Raw genomic sequence first — 27,554 nt, forward strand, 5'->3', positions numbered from 1 at the left:
AGTTAAGTCCTCAAAGCAAACGTGAACAAAACGAAGCAACACAAAGCAAACAGAGTTCCTGTGGGCTGGATGTTCTAACTATGGAGTAATGGAACTCTCTTCCCATTCCAGGAAACCAGCCTGACAGACAAACCCAGATGGCACCTTCTCAGGTCGTGGTGGTGACTCTGAGTTTGGGACGCTTAGGGGTTTTTAAGAAAGCCAGAGCTGCAGGAGGCACAGGGTCGCAGGAGACATTTTTGAGAACTGCAGTGGCCACAATGTCTAATGTTACTCTACAACGGACTTCCCAGAAAGCCACGTACTTTCAGTAAACCATCAGAGCCAAATCTCCACTGGTAATGAGATTCAGATGCTAAAAATGTTGCTCAAAATGGGATTGGGAGCAAACTACAGTACTCACAGAAGCTGAACATAATCAAAACCCTAGTGAGTCTAAACATACTAGAGCCACATTTTGGAGAGAAAGAGACCCAGGCTGTTTGCACTGAGCTCACCTGGATGGCATCTCCAGGCAGAGAGAGACAAAGCTTGGCATCAGCTGTAAGTAGCAAAACCAAACTGCGAAGGCCAAGAACAGCTCCAGAAAGCAACCATACTGCTTTGCACATCCTCTAGCACAGCCAGCAACTATTAAAAGAGCCTTCTCTTACCCTCAAGTGAAGTGTCTTTCAGGAGACACAGCTGGCAAGTCATTTCACTAGGGTGGTACAGCTCATCGTCCCGCTCTGGAGAAAGCCACCAGCTCCTGACCACTCTGTAATGTGCAACTAAAGCAGGAGGGCAAGGGAATATGATTCCCACTTCTTAATAGCACAACTTCCCTGAAGCAAGAGGACTTCTGAAGCTGCCCCATGAGGATAGGCAGATGCAATGTTATCTGTCTTTCCAGTGACTGCTTTCTGCTCAGAGGTAGGATACCTTCCTGTGCCAGGATCTTCTCACCACACCATCCCTTGCCCTGTGCTGGCACCTGAAAGTACAAGTGGTAAAGCTGCGGGTGCCAGCTGCTAGGCATCAGTAGTCTCTCTCTTCTTAGCTATCGCAAGCCACTGCAGAAATGAAATGTCAAGAAAAATTTCTAGGAGAAGCATGGACTAGCGGTTTTCCAAGTCAACGTGTGACTACCTCCAAAAAACGGTAGTATTTGATCCTGTTGCAAAAAGGGGACCAGAGCAAAAGGGCAAACGTCTCTGCAGAGGACACACACAAATGCAGAAGCTCCTCTAGAGGATGGTCATCTTAACTCCCCAAAACTGCTTTCTTATGCAAGAGCCAGGCTTTATTTTCCAGAAACTTCAACCCCCTTTCTCCTCCAACGGAAATCCCACTGACATGCTGCTCAGTGAAGGGAAACTATTTCAACACCAAGAAGAAGAAACAAATATTGACGAGTGCGCTGCGAGAAGCGGTGCTCCGACCAGGCTTCCCGAGCCCGATCGCTGCCTTCCAAAACCAGCAGCGTTTTGGTGGGAATTTTCTGCAAGTGCAGCACGGCCAAACTGTATGGCCAATTTTTTCCAAGTTATGCCCTTTGCCAATTTGGCTTCCAGTTCTCCTCCCCACTCCTTTCTGGCAGGAGTACTTGTTCAGCAAGGGCTTTCCTGCTGTATTAACATCAGGTGTGCTTTGCTGTTGCTGATGTTACAAGACACGGCAAGTCAGAATCAGAAATCCCTCCACAGGAAACCCAGACAAGACTCTCTTGCTCAGAAAAGGGAACAAATTATTTTCTTCATGCCAGTCAGAGAAAAGTAAAGCCCACTAAATGCCTTTATGTTTCGAGAAAAGCCAGGAGGCAGAGCAGCACAAAGGGCTGCGCTAAACACACCTGATAGTCACTGGAAGGGATCATGGTACCGTGACATTTCTAAACATGCCCATTAGCTACTTGGGGGTGGGGCAACTTTGACAACTCTGTGGTCAAAGTAATCAGCTATAGGTACATGAAAGACCCTCGGGACCCCTGAGGCTGGTCATTTTTGCAAGGAACATTAGGGTTCTTTTTTCCTCCGTAGTGGCACCACCGAAGGGCAGCCAGAAAATTTGCAACGGAGCATTGTATCTGTCCCTCAGGCACACACACGCTCAGCTGCACGTTGGGCTGGCAGGGCTCACGTCGTGCCACAGAAATCCTGTCTTTGAGGAGCAACCAGTCCCGAACATGACGGGAGGAAGCCAAGGCTGTCAATCAACTTGATTTAACTTGTAGAATTCCATTGTTATTTCCTTTTCTCTGGATGGCCCTTTGAGCCACATGGGACAGGAAAAACAGCGTGTGAGCAATTCCTGGGGAGCCTCGCACCATCCTCAGCCCTGTGCCGTGCTGGCCAGGCCCCTTCCAAAAACAAGCTGGGGTGCTGCTCCTGGCAGAAGCTGTGCAAGTGGTGTTGCTTAGCTGAGGTCCTCTACTAATGCTTGGGGTAGGGAGAGAGAATGACTGAAGGGTTTAACGCTCACTGGGCACCCTACTAACAATACAGATGTTTTAACGGACACGGTGCAGGCCAAGAACTTGCTATTGCTCAGATGCTTCAGGAGCTAAGAGCTAAAGCACGTGTATGTTCACATACAGACTTGGAAAAAGCTCCTGACATGCCAAAACCAGCAGGATTTTAGCTGGAGCCCACTCGCCTACCTGGCAGAAAGGGGATGATTCTTTGCTTGGGGTCCTTCTGCCCTCCTTCCATCGGAAACTTGTCCAGCATTTGCATCTAGAAAAGGAAATGCAAGAGAGGTGATTAAAGTCAGTGACTAACTTGCACGACACAAGGCCACTCTCCCCAAGAGGAGGTGAAGCTCATTCTCCAAACCAGCAGGGTCCTAGACATGGTACACAGCACCATCAGCCAGGGTACGGTGACCCACAGTGCCGAGGGAAGCACATCCAAAGCACTGCCAGAAAGACAGAATCTTAGCATCATCTCCACTATTTTCAAGACATTTCTCACCACCGATGTTGCTCATCGCTAACATTCTGCTCAGCATGAGTGATTTACGTAACGTGCATTTCTGCAACTACTAATCATAGAATCGTTTAGGTTGGAAGACACCTTGAAGATCATCGAGTCCTACCATTAACCTAACACTGCTGAGTCCACCACTCAACCATATCCCTAAGCACTGCATCTACACATCCTTTAAATACTTCTGGGGATGGTGACTCAACCACTTCCCTGGGCAGCCTGTTCCAATGCTTGACAACCCTTTTGGTGAAGAAATTTTTCCTAATGTCCAATCTAAATCTTCCCCTGCACAATTCGAGGCCATTTCCACATGTCCTATCCCTTGTTACTTAGGAGAAGAGACCAACCCCCAGCTCACTACAACCTCCTTTCACGTAGTTGTAGAGAGCAATAAGGTCTCCCGAGCCTCCTTTTCTCCATGCTAAACAATCCCAGATCCCTCAGCTGCTCCTCATCAGTCTTGTGCTCCAGACCCTTCACCAGCTTCATTGCCCTTCTCTGGACACGCTCCAGCACTTCAGTGTCTTTCTTGTAGTGAGGGGCCCAAAACTGAACACAGGATTCAAGGTGGAGCCTCACCAGTGCCGAGTACAGGGAGATGATCACTGCTCTAGTCCTGCTGGCCACACTGTTTCTGATACAAGCCAGGACGCTGTTGACCTTCTTGGCCACCTGGGCACACTGCTGGCTCATGTTCAGCCAGCTGCCGACTAACAACCCCAGCTCCTTTTCCGCCAGGCAGCTTTCCAGCCACTCTTCCCCAAGCCTGCAGCATTGCATGGGGTTGTTGTGACCCAAGTGTAGGACCTGGCACTTGGCCTTGCTGAACTTCATACAGCTGGCCTTGGTCCATTGATCCAGCCTGTCCAGATCCCTCTGTAGAGCCTTCCTGCCCTCGAGCGGATCAACACTCCTACTCAACTTGGTGTCATCTGCAAACTGACTGAGGGTGCACTCAATCCTCTCATCCAGATCATTGATAAAGATTTTAAACAGAACTGGCCCCAATGCTGAGCCGCAGGGAACACCACTTGTGACCGTCTGCCAACTGGATTGAACTCCATTCACCACAACTCTTTGGTCCTGGCCTTCCAGCCAGTTTTTTACTCAGCAAAGTGTCCGCCCATCTACATCATGAGCAGCCAATTTCTCCAGGAGAAAGGATTAAGTTTCATCCTGATGGACCTTCGTCACTAGATCTCAGAAACTCCTCAAAAAAGGCGTACTTTAAGCTTATTATCTCAAGCATAGCACAGCACTGACACAGTTCCTGGACAACAGCAGACTTGGACTCACAGCACCAACTCGTGTTTGCCTGCAAAATGCCATAAAATTGTATGTCAAGTTTGAGGAACATTTTGTCCTACACAGGCTTTGAGAGATGAATGTTTTCTAGGATCTTCAGCATTAAACAATTTCTTGACTGATGCAACTGCACTTACTACGTTTAGTCAGCAAAGAGAGGTGATAACTGGCTCCCATTCCTGCTGGGTGTCTGCTCTGGTGCTTCAGTACATGTACACAACTTCCTTGCAGCTGCTATGATGCTTCATACCAATGCCCTGGCAGGATCCACGTCCTCAGCATTTCCTTTACTTAGTCTTGCTGGAAAACACCATTTGAATTGGGCTTTACCCTTTACACACAGCAGAAGAGGAGAAAGAGCATGCCCAGCCAGCCGTCCAACCACTCAGATACTCCCTCCTTTGGAAGGATGGGGAGGGACAGGCAAACTCCCTTATTTTCTCTGGGACATGGCTCTGAGCTGTTTCCCATCACCTGAAGAGCTCCTTGGTCCCTAGGGTATCTGAAATGGGTCTTGTCCTCTCCTATTGGAGCTATCGCACTCTGCATAAATGATTAAGCACTTATGGAAGCACTGGAGACAACCTGCCCAGGAAGTGTCCTGAGCACCTACAAAGCCTAAACAGCCATTCTCCTCTGGCACAATTAATATTTAAAGTATTTCATGCACAGAAGAAACTATGTGACCAGAGAGCTGAGGCCATTCATCCCACCCAGGGCACCGGCAGGCAGCCCTGGCAGACTGGCAGGACGGGCACCACCGCACAGCCAGACACACGAGCCATGCCATGCCTGTCTGCTGCTCAGCCACATAACGCTGGGAACACCTTCACCACAGCGAGTCTGTGCAGGGCCAAACTCTGGGGTCCCGACACCTCCTGGGGATTTGTCCCTCTGGCTCCCCACTTTTCCTGGCTCTCGTCCTTTGGCATCTATTTTTCCACGTGCTTTTTACAGGAGGTCTCTGCTCTTAGCTAAGGGCTGTGGATTCCTCTACTGCTAGGCACGAGCTTGTTTAAAGCCCTGTAGTGCTAAAGCTGAGCCTTTTTGTCAATATAACCTTCCACACCTCTGCGCATGCAATATTTGCATCTTTTTTCCTTTTTTCAAATGCACCGGGATAAAATTCTTGAGGCTTGTTGAAGAGGGGGCAGAAGGAAGGAGGTATTTTTCCTACATTTTGAGAAGAAATAAAAAATTCCCTCACCAATCCCAAAGACAACAGGGAAACCAAAAGAAGCTCTCAAACATCCTCGTCAAAATCAAAACAACTCAATACCAGGATGACACTAAGCACAAACGGACCCTGTTTATGGCTTCTTCACAAAACAAAATTTTAAAGGGTTTACAGCAAAGAAAATGCCTCCAGACTCAGCCATAAACAGGGACTGCGGTGATGTTCCCAGCAGCCACAAAGCGAGCCTGAGCACGGCCGAGGGAGGACTTGCCTCCCCGGGGCACTGCAGGCTCCCAGGGCAGCACTGCTTCCCCAGCCTCCCGGGCACGCGACAGCCTCCTGCTCTTCCCTCAATCCACAAAAATAAAGGATGACACCACATCCCCATCACCCTGCAAAACAGACGCGTTGTGCCACGGGGGAGAGGTGCCTCTGGCCCTGCTCTTCCTGTTGGGAAGAGCTCGGGAAAGCTTGTGACCAGCAAAGGGTGAGCAAAACAAGTCGCAAACAGTGCACATCTGATTGCTGTTAAGCCACGCAATACTTGAGTCACTGGAAGCTTTCCCCTCCTCTCATTTTTGAACACGAGCTGAGGATCTCTCGCTCCCGGGAGCACTGAGAGCCTCCAAGGCACAAACGGTGCAGGCTGTGTTTTCTGCCATACGCACGTGCCTGGGCTGTGCCTCTGGCCAGATCGGCTCTCAACCATGTGATCCCACCAAACCCGGCCAGAACTTCAGCCCAGAAGTTCTCCATTTCCTCTTTCTTCACTGAAAGTGCAGCTGCTCAGAAAGCAGGGGGTGGTCTGGGGACCCTCTCCCTCCAGCCACCCTGCTCCGCTCCAGCCCAGCCCAGACACTGCAGTGCCTGCCATTATGCCTGCGCAGTCTCAAACTGCTATATCTTCTCTTGATAGAGGGAGAAAAAGATGTTGCAAGGTGCCTGGAGCACCCCTGGCATGCACAAAAATAGGAGAAGTTGGGGAAGGAGCAAGGCAGAGGGGTCAATCCTGCGAATCCCACCCAGCCTGGCTGCCACATCGCACAGCTCTGGAGAAGGCAGCAGCAAATACTAGTTCATCAGTTTTCCTAGGCATAAGCCTGTGGTTGAAGAACAGCTAAAAACCTACTCCAAAGCAAACCACCCCAGCGCCAGCTGTAACCACGGCAGGCAGTGCGCGTTAGCGAGATACAAGAGCACACGTCTGCAGAAATGCAGTTCGTGGGCCGTAGGCTGACGGTTCTTCTGTAGCACTACATGCCGTAAAGGTGCAGCAAGAAGCATGGAGCAGCAATGGGAAAGGTTCAGCTCCAGAGCTGAGAGATGCTCCAGAGACCCGGAGGAAGGCAGCTGGCAGGTCTCTAGGCTCTGAGGCTCCCTGTACCCTTTCTGGCCCATCTTGCTCCCGAAGATTTTGCACAATGGAGATTACAGCACAGGTTGTTACACTGCTCTTCCCCAAGAAAGCCATGGAGAGCAGGCACAGCTTTGGAAAAAGGACGGAAAAAAAGGGTAAAAGTGCAGCAACCCCACAAGCCCTGGGAGAGGGATGTGCAGACAGGCATCAGGAGATGGTCTGCAGAAGCAGAGGCACACCAGCAACTAGGCAGGGCAGGGTAGGTTTCCTGGGAGCACACCCTTATCCCTGGCCTTGGTGGGGAAATGTGCTCCCCAGCAGGCAAGGGATCATGGATGGGAGGCGTTTGGCATGGCAAGATTCCCACAAATCATCTCAACAGTGAGGGTTTCCATCCAAGCTCCAAACAAGACGGCTCACATCACATTCACAGTAGGAAAGACTTGCACGGCCACCCAAGATCCCAGGAGAGGGGTAGATAAGGCAGGCAAGAGGCAGATGGACACACAACCCTTTGGAGCACAGCCCTCCCTGCCGAGCATGGGAGAGTGCAGAGAGGCCAAGTCTTGCTCTCAGCAATGCACTCTGCCAGGTTGGGAAGAAAAATGAAGGAAAAAGAAACAATAACCCTATTGTTTCTCCCTTTCCAAGATTATTTTTAAGTATTTGTGACAGAACCTTAAAAAAATATATATATATTGCAGCAGATGCAGTTTAAAGCATTCCAGTGTGCTTTTATTTTGCAGGAAGCTGTTGCCTCACGCTTTTCATTGATTCCTTCGCAGTAACGCAGGACAGGAGGGTGATCCCACGGCTGCCGGGCCCCAGCTCCCTAAGCCAGGACCGGGGCACGGATGCCTCAGCAGCATATCCAACCCACAGCGGGGCTTCCCACAACAGCACGTCAGGATAGGACATATTTATCCACATTTATCTCCACCACCAATGTTTCTTATCGATTAGCTGTTTCTCTTATTAACCCAGAAATGTCTGCGCAGTGAGTCTGCCTGGAGCGAGCCACGGCTGAAGGTCTGCGCCCGCCATGGCAGCACGTGGTCCCCACAGCCAAGCTGTCCATTAACTGGGCAGGCGATAACGGCGACGGGGCCACCCAGGGAGAGGGAATCTTTCAAAAGCAGCTTTGTATCAACAGCTAACACATCAGCAGACAGCTTCTTCATTAACAGGAAACTCGTAAGATAATATCCTAATTGAATCAATTAAGAGTGCTGCGTGCTGTAAGGGATCCTAGGGAGAGGGGAAAGTATGTGCTCAGCAATATTCCTGGGAAGCAAAGTGTTCAGGAAGGGCTTTGCCCAAATAAGAGCTGATGGTGTAATGCCAGAGGGATACACCACACAGATGGCATAATGCCAGAAGAATACGTCTGCTGGAGGAGCAGGGCCCCAGGTTTAAGTCTGAGAGTGAGCTCTGTCGCTTCCCAGTCAGAATCAAACTCCAAGAAGTCTCTGTTAAAAAAAAAAAAACTCAAGCCAAGCGCCAGTAGGGAATAAGGTGTGTCATCACTGCACTGCTTCTCTGCTTTCCACAATAAAGTGAAAAAGTTTTCCTCTCTAAAATATAAAGGTGAGAAAAAAAAGTACTATTTTTCATTTAAATCTGATCTGGTGGAAAGAAAACTGTCAGGGTGAAATGGTAAACACAGTGGTTCTGCATTCCTCGATACCGATGAACCCAAAGGGCACAGGGTTACTCTTGCAGCAAGCCTTCTGCAGCCAGGAAACCGTGGGATTTGCTTTTGTCAAGCTGCTCCAAAGCCCAGGCTCTCCGTTACTGAGTGTTAGGGCTTGCGTGGCACGTACCAGAGCTGCAGAAGAGAAAGCAAGTCTTTGCCAAGTTATGGAGGGGATGGTGGTTCACGTCACTGAACAACAAAATACACCAGCGCAGGCTCGGGGGTGATGAAACACCCAGGCGAGGAGAGCAAACTCGCCCACTCTTGCACAACACCAGGAGCCGACATCGGAGCCAGGCCACGAGCTGCAATCGCAGACCCGGGGCGCGGGAAGCTCCCCCTTCTCTTATCACGGGGCTTTGCTTTGCCTGCGTAATGGAGGTTCGGTTCTTGGTCTAGCGAGAGCTGACCTAACCCATGCCTCCACCAGACACGTCCATTACCCAGAGCAGAGCAGTCAGCTTTTGACACCACCCAAAGGGAAACGGAGCGGGGGGGGGGGGGCGGAAGAATAAAAAAAAAAAAAAAAAAGAGTTCAACAAAAGGCTTCAGAGCCCGACTGAGAGCTCGGTGGCAGAATCACAGCAGATTCTTTGTGAGAGCAACAGCCTCCCCGCTGAGAGAAGGCAGCAGCTTGCCATGGGGAAAGATGGGTCCAAGCCAAGCCTGCTCTCATCCCACACTCCCAAACTCCCCATCAGCCCTGTCCCTCGTCAGAGGGGGAACGCTGCAGGCAGCCAGGCACACCATGTGCCCCGCTGTCCCCGTGGTGGCAAAGTCCAGATGGGGATATTCACATGCACTGCTTACCATGACCTCCACGCACTGAGCAGGGCACTAGTCAGGTCTCCTCTTAAGGAAGAAGAGTCCCCCTCCAAATTTGATCCACCGAGGGACAGCATCCCACTGATCCCCAAATGCAGTGGGAAAGGGATGCAGGTCCAACCATCGCCTGCCGTCACAGCAGCACCCCACAGGGACACGATGAAGGACATGGCTGTACGCTGAGAACCAGAGACTTTGCAAACGTTCTCCTGCAGATCAAAGCACCCTTGTACCCTGGAGCTGGCTGGTTTTGGGAACATCTGCCAAGCAGATAGTCTGGGAAAGAGGACAACATCTGGCAGTGGCTCACAGGCTACTGATGTTTAGTCTCTTTGCAATCCTATGAAAGGCACCTTCCTGCACCCACATGGACTGTCTATGAGGAACAGCCTGTCTATGTGGAAAAGGAGAGGGAAATACAACAGCCCAGAAGACAGAAGGACCAATGCAGGGCAAGCTCAGATCCCAAGTGATGGTGATGCTGAGCTGAGGAGCTCAAGCTTGGGGAAGGACTCTACTGGTGCAGCACCATGTAATGACTGTTCAACGGTCAACATGATCTGGGTGTTCAAAGGCAGTAATGGGAGCTGAAGGGCAGCACAACTCAGCGGTTTCTTGATGCCCACAGTTTCTCCCCAGTCTCTGCTTTTCTGGTGCAAGGAATGAGGAGTTCGAGTGCATTTTACACATTACCAGGCAGAGGCCATCCTGACATCCTCAGTACTAGGAAACGGCATCACAGAGGCTGGATTGTGAAAACCTGATGGAAAACTTTAAGCATTGCTCAGCAATAGACAAAAAAGAATTAACTGAGGTCAGAGAAAAAAGGGCTACACAAATTGGCAGCAGCTGCCACTGTAAGAGTAATTTCCTATGAAACAACAGGAAGCATCAGACAGCGGGAGACATGGGTGCTGTGAACACTCACTGGCATGGAGAGGGCAGCAGGCGCGGGGCTGGGCAGGACACATCTCTGCGCCCACGCTGCCACCCCCAGCCCCGGGCAGCCCCAGGACTGAGCCACTGCTGGGTCTGCGCTGCCCCGGCTGCTCACCCCTAAACCACACAGACCAAACCTGGGAGACAGCAGGATCTGCCAGCACGCGGGGGCTCGGAGCACGTGGCAGCATCACGTCCACAGGTTTGGTCTGAGCACAAGGGTCCTCCAAAACCAACTGAGCAAAAAGCTTCCACTGCCCAGGACAGGAGACATTTCCAGCCCAAGCACTCACTGATTCTCTGAGCAGAAGCCTCAGCCACGCTCATCTCCAGCTGAAGCAATCAAGACCATGATGGGCACCGCACGCTCCCGGGGCTGCCAGGATTCCCAGTGAGGAAGACACTTGGTCCCAAGGATCTAACCCCTAAACGCCTGTATTAACCTTGGTGTAAGGAGCCTCCTCCTTTATCATCCAGCTTTGAAACTTAAACGCCCAGAAATCACTCAAAAGATTCTCATGTTTGTTCATCGGTGATGAGAGGATGGGAGTTTCTAGTCGCTGTTATCACCATCGCAAGCAACACTATGTGCTAATTGCAGCAGATGGGCGAAAGAGAGAGTCGTAGAAGAAAGAGAAATATCCTCGTCTCCAGCTACGTCTCTCTCTGGTCAAGCCAGGCAGTGGCTTCTGTGTCTGTTCTGTGCTCATCTACAAAGCACATTTCCAAGAGCATTTAAATAAACACGTTTTAAGACATTCAAAGTCTGCATGTTTCCAAAAGCAACAAGTAGCTTCAGGTGCCCACTCTGAGGCACCCAGAAGGGAACCAGAGAGCCAACAAAGCTGCACCTTCCCAATCTCAGCCCTAGTAAGGCATCAGGTGAGATGCTCCGAGATGGTGGGATCTCAAATCATCACCCGTTTTTGGATGGCCCAAACAACTCCTGAAAAGCACTGCCTGCTTTCTCTCCTTTTCTAAGCCTGTCAAAAATATATTTGGGAGAGACTAAGGAGAGAGTTTAGAGTTCAGAAAAAAAAAAGAAAACCTCAAATTCGGAGAAGAGCACCAAGCAATCTCCATCAACACAGTCTCCTCAGGGAACTGCTGATTCCTCTGTCTGCTTCTTGGGTGATTAAAATATATAGTTTTTTACGTTTGATTCATTGGTGCTGAATCCTGGAAGTCATCATTCTCTTTACAGTACTTTGCTAATCCATTTTCCACTTAATTTCTGATAATTGCAGCCTCTAGATGGCACGAGGTTGGGTAAGCAGGCCCCAGACTGCACAGATAAGCACTGAAAGCTGCAGCACTCTGTGCAGGCACCAGGAGCAGACCATTAACGCCACCAAACCACCCATATGGCATCCATAATTCACCACGGCGACCCAGCCGTGGGAAATGACTCCTGCTGGTAGACGTGCTTGGGAACAGGTCAGCAATACCCAGGGGTGACGCTGGTCTATGCTGCTTCCTCTTCCCCATCCTGTCCATGGGAACATCCCTCCAGCACAGCTGGGGCTGTGTCACACCAGGAGGTACCCCCGGAAGGAGCCTCAGCACGGGAGCAGGGAAGAGTTGTGCCACCTGCCCCAGCCTGGGGCCAAAGGAACCACCACCACAACCATCATTGGAGCTGTCACGGCAGCAGCAGCCGTAGGGAAAGCTGCAAAGACAGTTCATGTTCACCCACATTCTCCTCTCTAGCATCCCAAAGCAGGTCTCCTCTGAAGACCGGGAAGTCATGCGATTTAGTTTCTGTTGTGGAAACGGACACAACGGTGGAAAAACACCAACGCATTCACCCTATTTCATGTGTTGACCAGCCAAGGGAGGGCTGTGTTCAAACACTCCAATCAGATCTAGTTTCATGTCTAACATGGGGCTTCACACCAAGAGGCAATCTTCAGTCAAGCGTTTCAGCAACAGGTCATGGACAGACTTTCTGGGCATGCTACCCCACTCTGAGCTGCACGCTTGCCAAAGCCTCAGGATGACTTGTCCTTAGCTTCTCCCCCAGATAGCTCATAATGCAATTTCTCTTCAACCCCTCCCTTCCCAAAACCCTTCCCCACTCCAGATGAAGAGAAGCAGACCAGCGTACATTCCTTCCATGAAATTAATGCAAAGTTTTAAATCTGTGGCAGGCCTGAACGTGATGAGACAAAGGAGGAGGCATTTGAGCTACAGGCAGGACTGCAGCTTTTGCTGCTGGTCAGAAACACCAGCCTCGTGACCCTTCTCTTGCATCAGACTTCTTGCTAACTATCTATTTTCCCTGCTGTTCCTCCCCTAAACACAAACCCCATCTTCCAAGCAAGCACAGTCAGCAGAAAGGCCAATGTGGAGAGACTTTTCTTTCCACATGAGGGTTTCATTCTGCTTGACTTCATGGAGGTGTCCATCAAGAGTAGCTCCACGTCAGCCAGTGCAATCACACAGGTGGAAAATGAGACACTGCAAACCCCCGAGGTTTAACTGCCAAAACCAGGGTCTCCATATGGAACAGATATGCCTTAGTCCTCAGCATGATCACGTTCCTTCCCACCCTCTCCCACCTGACAATAAAACTCTTGGCAAAGCAGAGACAGAGGCTGATTGAACCCTGGAGCCTCATGGACAGCATGAACCAGCCCAGCTTCCACATGAACCCACCAGCATCCCCGCTTCTGTACCAGCAGCGTGCCTCCCTTGTGCAGCACACTCCCCTTGTATTCCTCCCTTTACAAAAAGGGTGGGATTTAAAGATGCCAAGTTCAGTGGTGCCCAAAACCCCAAGGTGGGCAGGACGTCTTTGCAAACAGCGCATCCCCACAGCCACCACGGGGAAGTGCCAGGGCAGGCGTGGGAGCCCGGCGCTGTCACCACCCGCACTACGGCAGGAGGGGGCTCAGAGCAGCCCTGAGCTCAGCCAGGAGCTCGCCAAGAAACTCCACTTATTGCAAAACCAGAACGCTGCCTTACGCGATGTCTGACGGAGACCAGCCCAGCGGCCCACGGAAGAGTTAATGCACTTAGCAGGGAAGGGCTGTGCGAGCCCGAGCAGCGGAGCTGGGGTACAGGGAGCCCCATGGAGAGCCTTTGGGACTGCGGAAAGCAAGATGCAACGCAACTCCAGGGGAACACTATCCACCCTTTCCCAGCGCCCAGAGCCAGCGAACGCAGAGGCACTGCAGAGGAGCCCCAGCAGCAGGAAAAGTGCAGCAAACCCACTGCTTTCTGTGTAAACAAACATGAAAATGCAGATTTCACACACACAAAATTCAACCCAAACTGTATACCTTGCATCTGTTTTTTTAGGACCCAGACAGGATAGAGGAAAGTCAAGCAACACCAAGGTTTTCCAGCGTCATGAAACCCCTAAGGAGCACGAAGCTTGACAGCACCCTAATTTTAGAGTTCTTCTCTAAGTTTAATATCACCACAGGGACATGAAGAGAGAAAATCTGGAAAGTCTCTGGCCAAATTCACTGACTGATAAAAACCCACCACGGTTTTGGGGCTTAAAGCAGGCACCTGTTGGCAGGTGGGAAGGAGACACTCTCCAAATGGAAATCTCAGAGCTCCCTGGGAACTTTCCAGCAGGACTATTTTATTTCCTGGAGGTGGGTGGAGGGGTAGGGAGAAAGAAGGGGAACTGGAAAACGCTGATTTGCCAAGAAGAAAGATCAGCAGATGAGTATCCATTTCAATTAATGTTTCATTTTGAACGGTAAAACCTAACCACTAAAATTAAAAGGATTTTTTTGTTTGTTTTAAGTGATTCAAAGGGAAAGCTTTTTTTTAAAAAAACTAATAGTGAAAAGCCAAGAAAACATTTTACACATACTGAACTGAGCTTCTTTCTTTGCTAAAATTTAAACACTAACTTTCCTCCCAACTTCAGACGAAATCTCACCCTTTCAAAGGAGCTGCACAGCTTCCCAGCTGGCTTGGCACTCCGCATGGCTGAACACAAAGCCTTTTCAGTGGCCATTCCGTCAGCCATTTTCAGCATGTATGCATGCAGTTAAAAACATACAGATTGCAACTTCCTGTTGACTGAGGTTGGGTGAGAATCCCAAGATTCTGGGTCCCTACCAGAGGTGCTGGCAGTTTCCACACCCCAGGGCCAGAAAGGGGCAATGCCCACTGCACAACTTAAACTTTCTAAAAAGTTATGCACCCTCCATTTTTCAGCAATGTTTTTTTCCTAAATAAATAAAAAGAGAACCGGCAGCTGCACTCTGTGAGGCTGAACACCTGGGCCAGCTCCCACTGCTGGCTGTTGGGCCAGCTCTGCCGTGCCCGGGGCAAGCTGTCCACCTACCCCAGGGTGAAGTTGTACAATATGGTTGAACCAACTCAACTTTTGTCTGCAGCACAGGACAGGGAGAGGTCTCCTCCTTATCCTCATTCCTGGCCCTCCCGGAGCCACTCCAAGCTTGCACAGACACAGGCTGGTTTGCTGTCAGCTTGGGGAGGGGGTTGTCAGCCCCAGAGGGGTCTCAAACCTCTTTGCACCCAAACAACTCACTGAGGGAGGCATTTCTCAAAGTCTGCTATGACAAAATCTCTTCTTTCTCTCCAAAAAGGTCAAATACCAGACCGTGGTTGATAGTAAATGATCAGGAAGCTGAGCTTGCAGAGGAAAAAGGAGCACAAGGAATCCTCCGTAAGGCACACAACAGCACTTTGCACATTAAAATATACCTGGTTTGGCTAATTTAATATGGTATCAGCACTGAAAAATGACGTTCAAATGAAAGCTTTTTCTGGCCCAAACCCTAAATATTCTATGAAAGGCACTATGAAAGCAATAAATTCACCAATCTTAATTACACCTCCCAAACCTAATCTCCAAGATCTAATTTCCATGCTGCCAGGTAAAGACAGCCATAAACATCATTTGTAATTCACTGCTCAGTGACTCACTCCTGTTGCAACAGCCTCAACCGCCTTACTTACACTACCAGTAAGGCAGAAAGGCTCAGGGAGGTGGAATCAAGAGAGGGAAAACGCTGGTTCTCCTCATGCCACCAGATCACAAGGGAGACCATTTGTCACGTAGGCTATCACTCACATTGCAATCCTAGATAACACCTGAATATAAAAGTTACCATAAACCAGGGTGTAGAGCAGCACCCCGCAGCTCAGGGATGTGTAGGAGCCACGAGGCGATGGGAAGATAAGCAGAGGGGTGCCAGGCATCCAGCAGCACTGCAACACCCCTGTGGTGGTGGAGACGCAAAGCCTCAGCCACTGGCAGGAAAACCACGGAGTCACCATGGCACCACAGAGGGGACGGGCTGGCTGCCAGAGCTCTACAGCATCCACCCGCTGGCACCGCGTCACGTTTTCCCCTTTCCATTTTCTGGCTAATGAGGTCCCCCTTCCCACTGCCAGCCGGCTGGAAGGCATGAATCACAGAGGAAGGGCAGATCCTGCACACCCATCCTTCTCTCCTCAGAAAGTCTCCCCTAGTCCAGCCGATGGAGCAGCCTCACTGCAGCTGGCACAAGCCTGCCTTCCTCGTCCCTCCCGCAGGACATCTGCCACATATCCAGGAAAAGTCTGTGCTGGATCCCAGGGATGGGAACAAGGAGTCAGGCAAGCCTCAGGGCACAGACCATATAGAAGAAGGGAAAAAAAAAAACCATGCAAGGCAAGTAAGAGGAAAGGAGTATTGCTTCTCAAAAGGAGCAGAGTGCTGGGAACGGAGAGCACGTGGTTAAATTCTTCACTGGTCCCGAGGCCCACCGGGACCCCAGGGAGATCTTTGCAGAGGTCCACACCTCGCTTTGCAAGGGGACACCAAGATGTCCTTCACTGAAAGCACTTTCCACAGCCAGTGCGGGAGCAGTGATTTACAGCACTGTGGTAGACCTGCGACAGCCCGATGTCATCAAATGAAAGGCACAGAAAAGAAGCGGGAAATCAGGACCGCAGAAAAACACGTCGTCTTTTCAGCTTTACCGCTTCCCTCTGCAAGGGCAGGAGAAGCCCAGAACCACCATCTCCCTCTGTCTCCCCAAGCTCTTATTTCCATCTCCCATTCACCATAGAACTGCACAGATGCTTCCACTTCTTAGATGTCCATGATAGGTGTGTAGCACACACTACGGTCTGTACTGTACCATGTGAATTTAGCAATATAAATGGGTCCTAGCCATTTTACTAAAAATTCAGCACTCTGAGACACAGACTCTGATTTACACTGAGTTACTGCTCTCAGTCCTCGGCTCCTCCCCAGGCAGCATCAGTCAGCTTGAAACTGGCGTGTCTCAGATCCAGGGCCGCTGCCATGTGATACAAATTGCAGGTCCTTCCACCAGAAAACTGAGCTGCATCAGATTGATTAAGAGCACGGTGGAGACGCTGGGGCTCACATCAGCTCAGACCCACGCAAGCCTCATCAAAACCCCCAGCCACAACCGGCACCAGGCAGGTACCTGCAGCGGGGTCCCAGGCACCTCCCCAGGGACCCTCCAGGGCAGTGGGCAGGAGAGGGGCTGCCAGAGAGCTCCTGCCCTCCTGGGGATCCTGCTCAGCCCTCCCAGTAATGGGGCAGCTGAATTTCCAGGGCTTTTTCATTAAGGAGCTGGGGAGTAGAAGGGCAGTAGCTCACCCCTGAGCCAGGGAGAAGGCTGTGACCCATCACCTTGTGTTACCAGACAACTTTTAAACACCACGTTACCAAAAGCCCCACCAAATAAAACCACACCAGATTATCAGCAAGAGAACTTAGCTCTGTCCCCAAGGAGTCAAAACTGTTTTAATCACCCCACCTTTCTGCCTCCTCCCTCCATGGGTTCTGCTCGGCCCAGGGTCCCTGTTGGATCACACCCACCAAGCGATGCTTTGTGTGGGATGTGCTTCCCCCAGGGCTGGGAAGCAAAGGCTGCAAATGCTCTCTCCTCCAGCTGCTCTGCTGGGTTTCCAGAGGGAAGGAGACCAAGGGGTGCCAATGTGGAGGAATGAACAGAGCACGGGCTCAGGAGCTGGGGCCACCTTCACCATGGAGCCACCATGGCAGCACCAGGCATTGAGCCTGGGAACAAGAAGGGACCAGTTGATGGGAGCAGGTGGAGACGAGAGGCAGGAGGTGAGCAGGAGCCCTCAGGACTCACAGCAAACCAACAAGAAGTAAAACTGCACCAGAGGCAAGGGGGGGACTGCAGAAACCTGGCGAGGGTGCAGAGACACCCTGCACGCTCAGAGCAGAGGGAAAGGGCAAACGCTGCCATCAGCTTGGAACACACCAACAATCACCAAGCGCTGTTACGAGCAGCTGCTTGAGAAAGGCTTTGGCTACGAGAATCGAAAACAATTTCCACAGAGAATCGCGCTGCCCAGTACCACCGTGCTCACCTCAGGTGTACGCCGGCCCTGGGAACCTTCCTCCGACTCTCGGGGAGGCCGGGCTGCCGTTTCCCAGAGGCAGGCACGGCTGCCAGCAGCTCGCAGCCCTGCTCGGCTGCCAGGCACAGAATGCAGCAGCTAGTCGGGGTGCCAGCTAGAGCCAATTATAACTCCAGTGACCTGCCTTGGCTCTAGCACACACGGGAATGTGCTGGCTCCTGGCTGCCAAAGGCTGGAACGCTATAAATGGGAGACATTTGGAGAAGGAAAAAATTAAGGAGCCAACTTTTAACTAGGCTGAAGTGCATCGGACTGTACGTGTGCTTTGTGGAGGGAGAGGAGGAGAACGATGAACATCTTTGATGCACTGCTGGAAAAACACTGGCTGTTTCTTCTACAGACAGAGGTAGTCCTTGTTTAATGGGAAGTGTTTCTTCTGCTCTTGGGTTCGATTATGGCAATTCACTATTTCTATACTTCTGCATATGGTGCTTAAGCTCACAGCACTCAGCACAGTCTGGGCACAGAGGAAAAAATAGTGGCTGGTGCTTTGTAGCAGGAACCTCACCGTAGGAAGCTGTGGGTTTTTTCTTGTCCTCAGTCACGCAAGGGTCTGTCTTTCATGATCCAGCCATCTAAGAGTGAGATCCTGGTGATTTATTTTTGTGGCAGGGCAAACCACAAAGCACATTGCACACGCAACTGTGCAGAATTTTGCTGAACTCCATAAACCCTGGAGGAAAAAAAAGAAATCTCCAAAGTGTTGAAATAAGATTCCTGTTACAAAACAGCTATCAAAAGAGCCCTGTTTACGATCCCTGGACACAAAAAGACATACATCTCCCGCAGCCCCAGCACGGCGGAGCTGCCTTAAGGCTTTTTTAATCAAGGAGCCCACAAGGACCAGGCGGGACCCAGAAGAGGTGGAATCCAAGTAGTGCCTCGGCTTGTGTTCCCACCTGAAGGAGCCTTGTGCTGTTCGGAACATGTTACTCGGCACGTCTGCCCCTTGCCTTCCACACCTGGAGCATTAAGATAACACTTACTTCACCTTTGTGAACTGTGTGTCCTGCCAGGAGCCCAGCTTAAAGAGCAGAGGAGGAGGAGGAGGAAGGTGAGCACTGGGCTCACAGTACTGGAAGCAACACACAAGGCTCTCTAATTTTTCAAGAGTCCAATGGCCTGAAACAGGCTGATGAGAACAATTCTCCTCTCTGTGCCAACTAGTGTCTTCTGAGCCCATTTTAATGTGGTGTTTTACTTAAAATCTGTCTGAATTACTAAGACACTGACTTTTCCCCCCTCTCCATCTTTGCCTCGCAGCTGCACGTACGCAGCAGGTGAAGAACCCCCTCCAGAAGGGCTAATCTGTCTTCCACGTCGAGACGACATGCACAGACCATTGCCTTTCGCCAATTTTCTCCTAAAAGTAGGCACCACTTCAACAGCCTATTTTTTGTGTGTGTTACACACAAAGCTGTTGGACTGAGGGCTGCAGGACTCTCTCCAAGATGACATCGCTCCAGGTGGGTCAAAGCTGAAAGTTTCCAGCTAAGAACCCGACAGATTTGTTAAACATATGGACAAATTAGAGGACTGGGAAACACACTCAATGTGCATGCAGAACGGAGTGGGTGAGAGAGCCAGAGACATTTTGAATGTTGCTTAAATTTCTCAATTTTTTTGTCTCTAAATCGTGCATTAAGCACGCTTACTCCAGCCTGCAGCACGTCTCCATCCCTTGGCTCAAAATTAAACCACTGGGCAGAGGAGCAGCCACACAGCATCACCCTCCTCTCCTACACCTTTCAGCTGGGACAAGGACTGAAGGCAAAGTTTCTAACTGCAAGGGGCAAAGCCCTGGGGTAACCTGTCCCCAGGGAGGGCACCCTTGATGGTAATTTGATTTTTAAGGGCTTGCAGCAGCCTGCCAGAGAAGAAGCTATTGCTTCAGTGGTGAGAAGGCAGGACACAGTGTGAACGGCAAAGCCTGCTCCAAGGGGGAGGTCTGAGACTCGGCTCCATCACGGCTCGCAAGCAGCTCTTGAGCTTTGCTGTCCAGGATGCAAAATAAGACAAGACTGAAAATAGCCGGGCAGACAGTCCTGGCCAAGCAGAGGGTGGCTGCAGCAGAAAGGGAGAGGAGGTCAAAGACATGGAATGAGGCTCCTGCTCAGGGAAAGCACAGAGTCTGGTAATAGGGAGAAAGGTGTAAAAAGGTCAGGTTTGGGTGTAAGGACGTTTTAGGAGCATAGTGAGACAACAGTGGCTCTTGGTCACATGAAGACTTGAAATGACTACCATCGTGGCTGATGAGCTCATAATTACAGAGTGAGGAAAAAATGTTTCTTTTTTGGGGTTTCCATAAAAAACACAAAATACAAGCCAGTATCTGTTCTCTAACCAACAGTGTCACTCCTTACAGCCAACGGTTTCATGAGGATCCTTCCAAAAGATGCGCTAAACTGCTCCCAAGCAATGCATCTGACACGATCCAACAAGCCCTGCAGTCACTGCACGGCTCTTCCTCTGTCAGCAGGGCTGGAAGCGTCTCGCGAGCACGCAAGACCCCGATCCTCTGTCCACTGGAGACAGAGTCACATCTCTGATTACCAGCTTCCATGCCAGCTAACATTTCCAGCGTACCTGCCAGCCCCAATTAGCATCCAGAATACAACTGGCATCCTTGCAAGCATCGATCTTAGTGCCTTTATTTCTTAGGAACAGCATCCATCTGCTCCCAATAGCTCACATCTGGCATACTGAGCGTTATGAAAGTGCCTCAATTCTATTCGGAGAAAATTATTCCTCCACCTCAGAGATTCACACAGAACCGAGTTTAGTATTTGTAGTTACAAATTTACTACAAATCATACAGTTACCCGAGGTTTCAAACTTTAACATCACAATTTCATCTAGGGTATGTTTTTTAATCCCTAAAAAGTTGCTCTTATGTAAATCACCATGGGATGGAAAATGTTTGTGGAGAAAACAAGGAGGAGAGGGGGCAGGAACCTGAGCACAGGGGATCTACTCAGCAAAGCCACTCCAGAGCACTGCCCAGGTCCCTGAAGAGGTTTCCTTCTGCAAGGAGCAGTGTACAGGAGGTGGAGGTATTCCTCAGTTTAAGCATACCCTTCCCAATTTCACAGCCTGGCATGGTACACCAAGCCTTCCTGCACTGACCCCAGAGCAGGAGAGGGTACGACCTGTGCGCTTCCCAAGGGGTGAGGGCCACAACTTCATCTGCTCAAAAGGCTGGACCGGGACCAGGAGGAAGCAGCCTGTGCCTCGTGCTGGGACACACAAGCTGAATTGCAGAATGAGTATTGGTCAATGGCCCTTAGAGAGCAGGTGACAATCTCCTGCAAGACCAGCAGATGGCCCGTGGTGCGGTCAAAGGAATGAAATTGGATAATCAGACAGAAAGAGGAGGTCCTGTCACCCCTGGAGAAGAAAAACAGGATGATGCTTGGAAAGGCTGCTACAGCGATGAGCTGTACACCAGGACTTCTGCAGAAGACAGCCAGCCTTGCGGTATCAGTGACAGCCAAAGGGAAGAGCTCTGGAAGTTGACAGTATTCAGACAAAACCTCGAACGCTCCCAGCTGACAAGAGCAGAGCCTGCGGCAGTATGGCCACCAGCAAGGTGGCTTTTGACATTCCCTGTCATGAGCCGCATGGGGAACGCGGCTCATCTCATGTCTCTGAGTCCAGACAGAGGCAGAGACCAGCACTGGGCAACTTCAGGCCTCGCCTCTGCTTCAGCTGGGCTGGTGGTTTGTGTTTTCAGTGTCATCCCTGCCTGGCTGGGGAGGGCACAACACTTTGCCCTCCGCTTGCGGTGGGAGCAGGCTGGCCAGCAAGGCTGTCAGTAGTAAGCGTGCATGTGTTTTACTTGGCCCAACTCCTAAAATAATTGTTTGGCCACAATGGAAGGTGACAAGCAATTCAGCTGTGGCCCCACAGGGAATATCAGGAGAAAATCGCCAGCCACTCACACGACTGTGGCTGGGCTGCTCTGAACTGCAGCATCATGTCAGCCCCCACCCTGGTCCCCACCAGCCCTCACTCCTGCTCCAAAAAGTTCTTCTCCTCTCCCCTACTTGGATCGAAGGGCTTCCTTGTCTTCCTTCCTAGGCTTAGCAGGAGGGTCACTGACAGCAGAAGAGGGTGCACCAACCTTTACCCGAACGCGGCCAGAGCTGCTATTGAAAAAACAAAACCCTGCTCAGCGTCTGGCAGGAGTGTGGAAAGTGCAGCCAGAATCACTGGGAACAGAGATATTAAATAATCAAATATCTCTACCCAAACATGCATGTACCGTGATTGCTCAAGGCCATAAGTATGAATAAATTTGGATGGATTTTTACTGGATAACATGAAAGACAGATTCTTGACATGGGAATCACCTGCGACTCAAGTTTCCAATTCCTTCTCCAACACATCAAAAAGATCATCAGAACTGGACCCAGGAAAAATATTTTTCCCTCTTACTATGTTTTCAGAAGCAGCCGAACCATTTTAGCCAATCAGTTATTTTGCAGGGAGTTTTTTGGTGGTTTTTTTTTTTTTAATAACCAGAGGCATGAATAATTTCCAGCATGGAAAATTTCTCCCTAAAGAGCTAAAATTGGCATAGAATCATCCAACAGTCATATAATAAAGGCCTCCAGCAACGGCAACAGTCAGTGCTACCAAGCCTACCTAGTGCATTTTTTTCCACTGTGCTAAGAGGATCTGTTTCACTCCTTGCCTTTCAATCCAATTTCCACTGTGCTGCACCACAAGTTTAAAATAAGGACACCAGGAAGCATGTGCGATAAGGGGGAAGGAAGGGAAAAACCACAATTTCATTCATTCTTTCAACAGAGCCAAAAAGGAGTGGTTAATTTTTTTTTTCTTTAAGAAAAAGCTGCAGGGAACAGGGAAGGGGGAGATGTGTATATATATACATATATATATATAAAGCACCTCTGCCTCTAAAGGTTCTCCAGGGTGTTTTGCAGAGCCAGTTTGAGTCTCCGGCTCCAGACAACTTTCAGTGACAATGTTTTCCATCTAGGAGCATGCACAGCTCCAGCCAAGATGGAAGGGAAGGAAGATAGGAAGGACAGCCACTATTTCCCTACATGTCCTTCCCCATGAGGAGCAAGGCAGCCCAGGGAAACAGCACAGCTGGAGGCACCAGTTTATCACATACAAACCCCAAAAGACTGTGCCCCCCTTGCAGCAAACGATGGCATGAGCCTGGCCACCACCTTGGAGCACCAGCGAAGACAAGATGCTGCAGAGAAGGAAGCACTGAGCTCCATTTCCTTTCAGCCCTGGCTGCTGCCCAACAGCTGTTCCCTGTTTATTTACTTTAATATTTCCTTGGTTACACAAGCAGCTGCACACAGCTTAACCCCTGCCTGCACCAGCAGCCGCCCATACCACCCTGCCTCACCTTGGCTGGCATGATGCTGCAGGACAGCAGCACGGGGCAGGGCAAGGACACCCAGGGCCCTGCCGAAGCTGGGCTCTCACTGGCTGGCCAGGGCTTACTCAACGTGGTCATCCTCATGGCTCTGCAGAAGGTGCCTTGTCGGGCAAGGGACAGGGCACCATCGACATGAGCAGCCCTAGGCTTTGCAGGCTGATCTGAAGCCAGCTGCCCAGCTGAACCTGGGAAAGCCATCTGGGTTCCCACTGGGTTTGCTTTGCTAGGCAGGCCCAGATGCGCTGTAATTCTAGCGGCGTGTCTGTGTCTGGACACCGTGATTTCAGGAAAGGCATCCTCATTCCTGGGCAGCCACAGCACCCTTGCAAATAAAGCACATATCGACGTTCACCTTCACGTGAGCGGGTCGCTGGATCAGAGGGTGCCCAGCTTCTCTCCCAGTCCCATGCACAGGCCAGGAGGGACGTGCCAGTGACTTTTCTGGCAGCTGCTGCTGGTCCATAGATCACTTCATGCATTTCCCTTTCTCATCTGCACAGAGCCTGTTCCAGTAGCTCAGTTTGTGTTTTGGCTTGTAAAGCTCAGCCAGACCCCTTGGCTCATCTCCACCAAGGAGGGGGCGGAAAACACCCTTTGCCTGCTCACCCAGAACACCCGCTTCAGTCTTCTGCAATCCAGCCTGTCACAATTGCCTTTCCAGCTTCCTCCCTCCATCCCAGCTCCATTTTCTTCCCAGCTTTCCCCTGCACCAGGAGGTAATTGCTAAGGCAGCTGCTGCCAGCTGCCCTCCTGGCTGGCAGTGCACTGCACCGCACTGGGCATTTCCCCAGCGCCTGCTCCCCGAAATGCCAGCCAGCAGGACATGGACCCAGGGGATCCGTGCTTTTCAGCAGCAGCCCTGTTTTGCTGTGATAGCAGCTGGGAAAGGCATGGTATTAGCTCCACGGGAATGGAATTTGGGCCTAACTTGAACAAAATTCCCTCCCTCCCAAGCAAATAAAAAACCCCAACAAAGACCTCACCACTTGCACAGATTTCTGTTGCAGGAATTCAAACGCACCTATGCAGCCCTGCGTGCATTTAGTCCAGGGAGTGACAGCAAAGCTCTAACACTGGGACATGCAAAAGCCCCAAGAGCTCAGCTTTTGAAGTTGTCTTGTTCTTGCTTTTTTTCAAGGATGCCCACAATTGCATTTAAGCTTCCTCAGATCAAAACATCTTCTGGTAGATTACAAAAGGCATGCTTAGCATAAGGCAGAAACCACACTTCTCAACTGACCACAGCTTTCAACCCTCTGAAGTCATCAAAAACCCAAGAACTGGTGAAATGCTTACCTGCAGGTCAAAGAACTTGCTGTACCGTCGGTATATGACTTCCGTGGAGCCATTGGACCAGGTGACTTTGATAATGTACACCTGCAGGGAACAGAGGAAGAAATCAGAGAGGAGCAACCCAACAACCTGCACCACAACCCAAACACTGCTAAAGCTGCCAGCGCAGCCCCCACAGCTGGGTGTCCACCAGGGAAGCTCACGGGAGCACTTAAAGTCATTTCAGCAATACTAGAAAATACGTAAGATTAAATTATTAAACTCTGCAACTTAACTGTCTACTAAATGCTTATCGACAGTTGTGAACTAAGACAGCTCCCTACCCTGAAACAGGGACACACACAGAAGTGCCCTTTCGCATTTGATGTAAAAACACCATTAAAGTCTCTCCAGACACAGACGCATTTACGAGTTAGTAACGATGCCTTGGCCATCCCACCCATGGCTGCAGCATCAAGTTTGATGTCGAGATTCTGAACGTGCAGCTCACAGCATGCCACACCACACATCATCACTGGCCTGGGGCTTGCCAGAACTCAAACCCACAAGGTTCGAAACTCCGTCTGTTCTTACATCAGCAGCTACGTCAGCAGCTACAAGGTTTATTTACTTAAACTTGCTGTGGTGCAAATTACCCTCCTGTTTCTTAAAACGCTACACAATCAATCCTAGTAATTGCAGGTTATTCACGGACCAGGCTTTTACGGGCAACAAATGCAAAGAAAAACCAAAACCCAACCCAGTTTTCTTATTCTTCTATGAAAGACAACAAGCAAAGAACAGAATTGGGCAATTTCTTATCTAACATCCTCGCTTGTTGCTCCCAGAAACCAAAGATGACCCTTGACCAGATGCCAGCGTAACACTGAAGTAAGTGATGCAAACCTCAGCCTTCACTAATTGATAACAGATTGACTAAGCAGAACGAGGGAACGTCCATTTTTTCTTCTAACTCTCAAGCCCTGCTTATTTCCAAGTATCAATTCACTGAAGTAAGAACAAAACACTCAGAAGCTCAGGTGAAGGGACCTGCTAGAACTCCATTTAACACAACAAAGCGTGAAGGCTCCTAGGATGCTGATGTTTGGTATTTAAAACAGAATCCCTTAAGAGTTTCACAAGGTTTCCCAGAGACGTACATTTTTCCAGATGCTGGAATGTGACCAACATCCCAGCTCAATATCAAAACTCAACACCAGAAGACTCAAACGGATAGCACAATGTGAAATGCTCAAACCTACTCGAACACTGGACTAAAAATCCCATCAAAAGGTCACTCTGCTGCTCTGTGGGATGACGCAGCATGACCTACCAAGGTGAGGAGACTCCTGAGGAACCACAAACTTCCCAGTGGAATCGCTTCCAGATTAAGATGGAAGAAGAGGCAGCAAGAATCAAGTTCTTACTGCAAAAATAAAGAACTTCAGTACTTACAACTCAGCAATTCAATGACCACTTTTCTTAAACCAGATGATCAGCCCAAACACAGCTGCGGCTGCTTTGCTGACCTGCAGTGAGCTGCCTGGGTATCGGAGGCACCACCACCCTCCTCCAGACAAAATCCGCGCTGCTTGGCATGGCCTCACAGGCCTTATTCAGCTAACCACGATCCTCTCCTTTCATTCACAAATTCTTTTTTTGAGCTGAAGGACCTGTGCTTTCTGCATATTAATGCAAGGAAGACAGAGGGCTCCTGCAAGACAGCATCTGTAGCAGCTGTGGAGACCTGGATGGACCATGATCTGCTACAAGAGGGGTCCAGACACTGCTCACTTACCACCAAGCATGGCTTGACAAGCACTCGGCATTGAGTCAGGCACAACACCTGTGAGAGCACACACTCCTAGACCTCAACAGGTCATGGACAACTTGGCTGACCATAGTTTGCAAGGAAAACAGATTAAGTCACAGGACGTGGCCTCTGAAACATCTGACAGCATCTGTACAGCCACCACCAAACCCATCGGCAAACTAAGCGTTAACCTGACGCTAAGCAAACATCCAAGCTGCCTTTACCCTCACCCCAGGACTCGCCAGCAGGCCAGCATGAGCTCATTTTGGTTGGAAGCTCAGCTGATATCCCAATTTCTTACCAGTCTACAGCACTTTACAGGGTTATATGACTGCTGGCTGCCTGCCTGGAGAAAGCCTTTCACTGGGGCAGGAGGAAGAGCCAACTTTTCTTCATTGTTTATTCCTATCCTGCCTTTATTTGGAGTCAACAGCTTATTAGACTGGGATTTTAATCAGGATGTGGATTTACTCAAGCCAAAATGAATTCAAAGCTCTTAAGTGTAATAAAGCCATGAGATTTGAGGGCACACCACGCTTTATTATACCCTTTGAGACTGAGGGAAGGAGCATTTCTCCCAACCAATGAGCTCACTCCTGTTTTGCTGAAATGCAGGTATCGCAGGAGTCTGGATAACAGTTTCTTGCACATCCCCCATTTGAACAGCAAAAAGGTCTCTGGGGTATCTCCTCACCTCCTTGTGGAAAGCAGAGAAGATGGGAAGCCCACAGGAAGGGGAGCTCCTCAGTATGTATAAAACACTGTCTCAGTAAAGCTGGCTTCCTCTCTCCTGGTGAATATCCCTTGTCCTTCACTCCAACGGCCCCATGCCACCAGTGTATTCTGTTGGCCAGAACCATCACAGATCATGGTCTCTGCCAATCCAATTCCTGCTGTCCTAGGGACAACAAAGCCACCAGAAAGCATAATTCAGGTGCTTTCCTCAACTGACAACGAAAGTGCAGGTTTTGAAAGGGATGAAAGGTGCAGTTGGCCACCCAGCGATGGTTTTCACAGGGACTGGAGATGATGAGGCACCAAGCTAGCACAAGCACTCACACATCTCTTTCTCAGGTGCTTTTGGAAGATGCTTTCAATCATCCAAACAGTTTTAAAAACATTGCACTTGGTCTGAAGTTTCCCCTCCTGGCCTGGCACTGCACCATGTCCTGTCAGGAGCACCCACTACAAAGCGGCAGCCTGAACAAACCCCATTTTGTCCTGGTAGGAGCCACCCCATCACCCGCTCCCACAACCCTTGGTCCTGCAGAGCCTGCTCTGAGGACGGGCTTTTTCCCAGCCCGGCTGTGTGGGTGAGGGCATGTGGAAATAGTTATTTCATGGGTCTTCTCCAGCTCCGATTCCTACGGTCCTTCAA

At 50.2% G+C, this 27,554-nt stretch overlaps 1 protein-coding gene across 2 annotated transcripts in view; it reads right to left on the bottom strand.

Moving 5' to 3' along the window:
* The window catches only part of SH3PXD2B (SH3 and PX domains 2B), a 77,260-nt gene that overhangs the window by 39,997 nt on the left and 9,709 nt on the right, over nt 1–27,554 (bottom strand). For both annotated transcript variants that reach the window (XM_086621548.1, XM_086621547.1), the window contains exons 2-3: nt 24,388–24,468; nt 2,639–2,714 (exon numbers count right to left, since the gene is read on the bottom strand). In XM_086621548.1, the coding sequence (XP_086477674.1) occupies nt 2,639–2,714; nt 24,388–24,468 (157 nt within the window). The remainder of the gene's footprint in view (nt 1–2,638; nt 2,715–24,387; nt 24,469–27,554) is intronic.

Source organism: Tauraco erythrolophus, chromosome 16 (genome assembly GCF_009769465.1).
Source record: "Tauraco erythrolophus isolate bTauEry1 chromosome 16, bTauEry1.pri, whole genome shotgun sequence".
NCBI lineage: Eukaryota > Metazoa > Chordata > Aves > Musophagiformes > Musophagidae > Tauraco > Tauraco erythrolophus.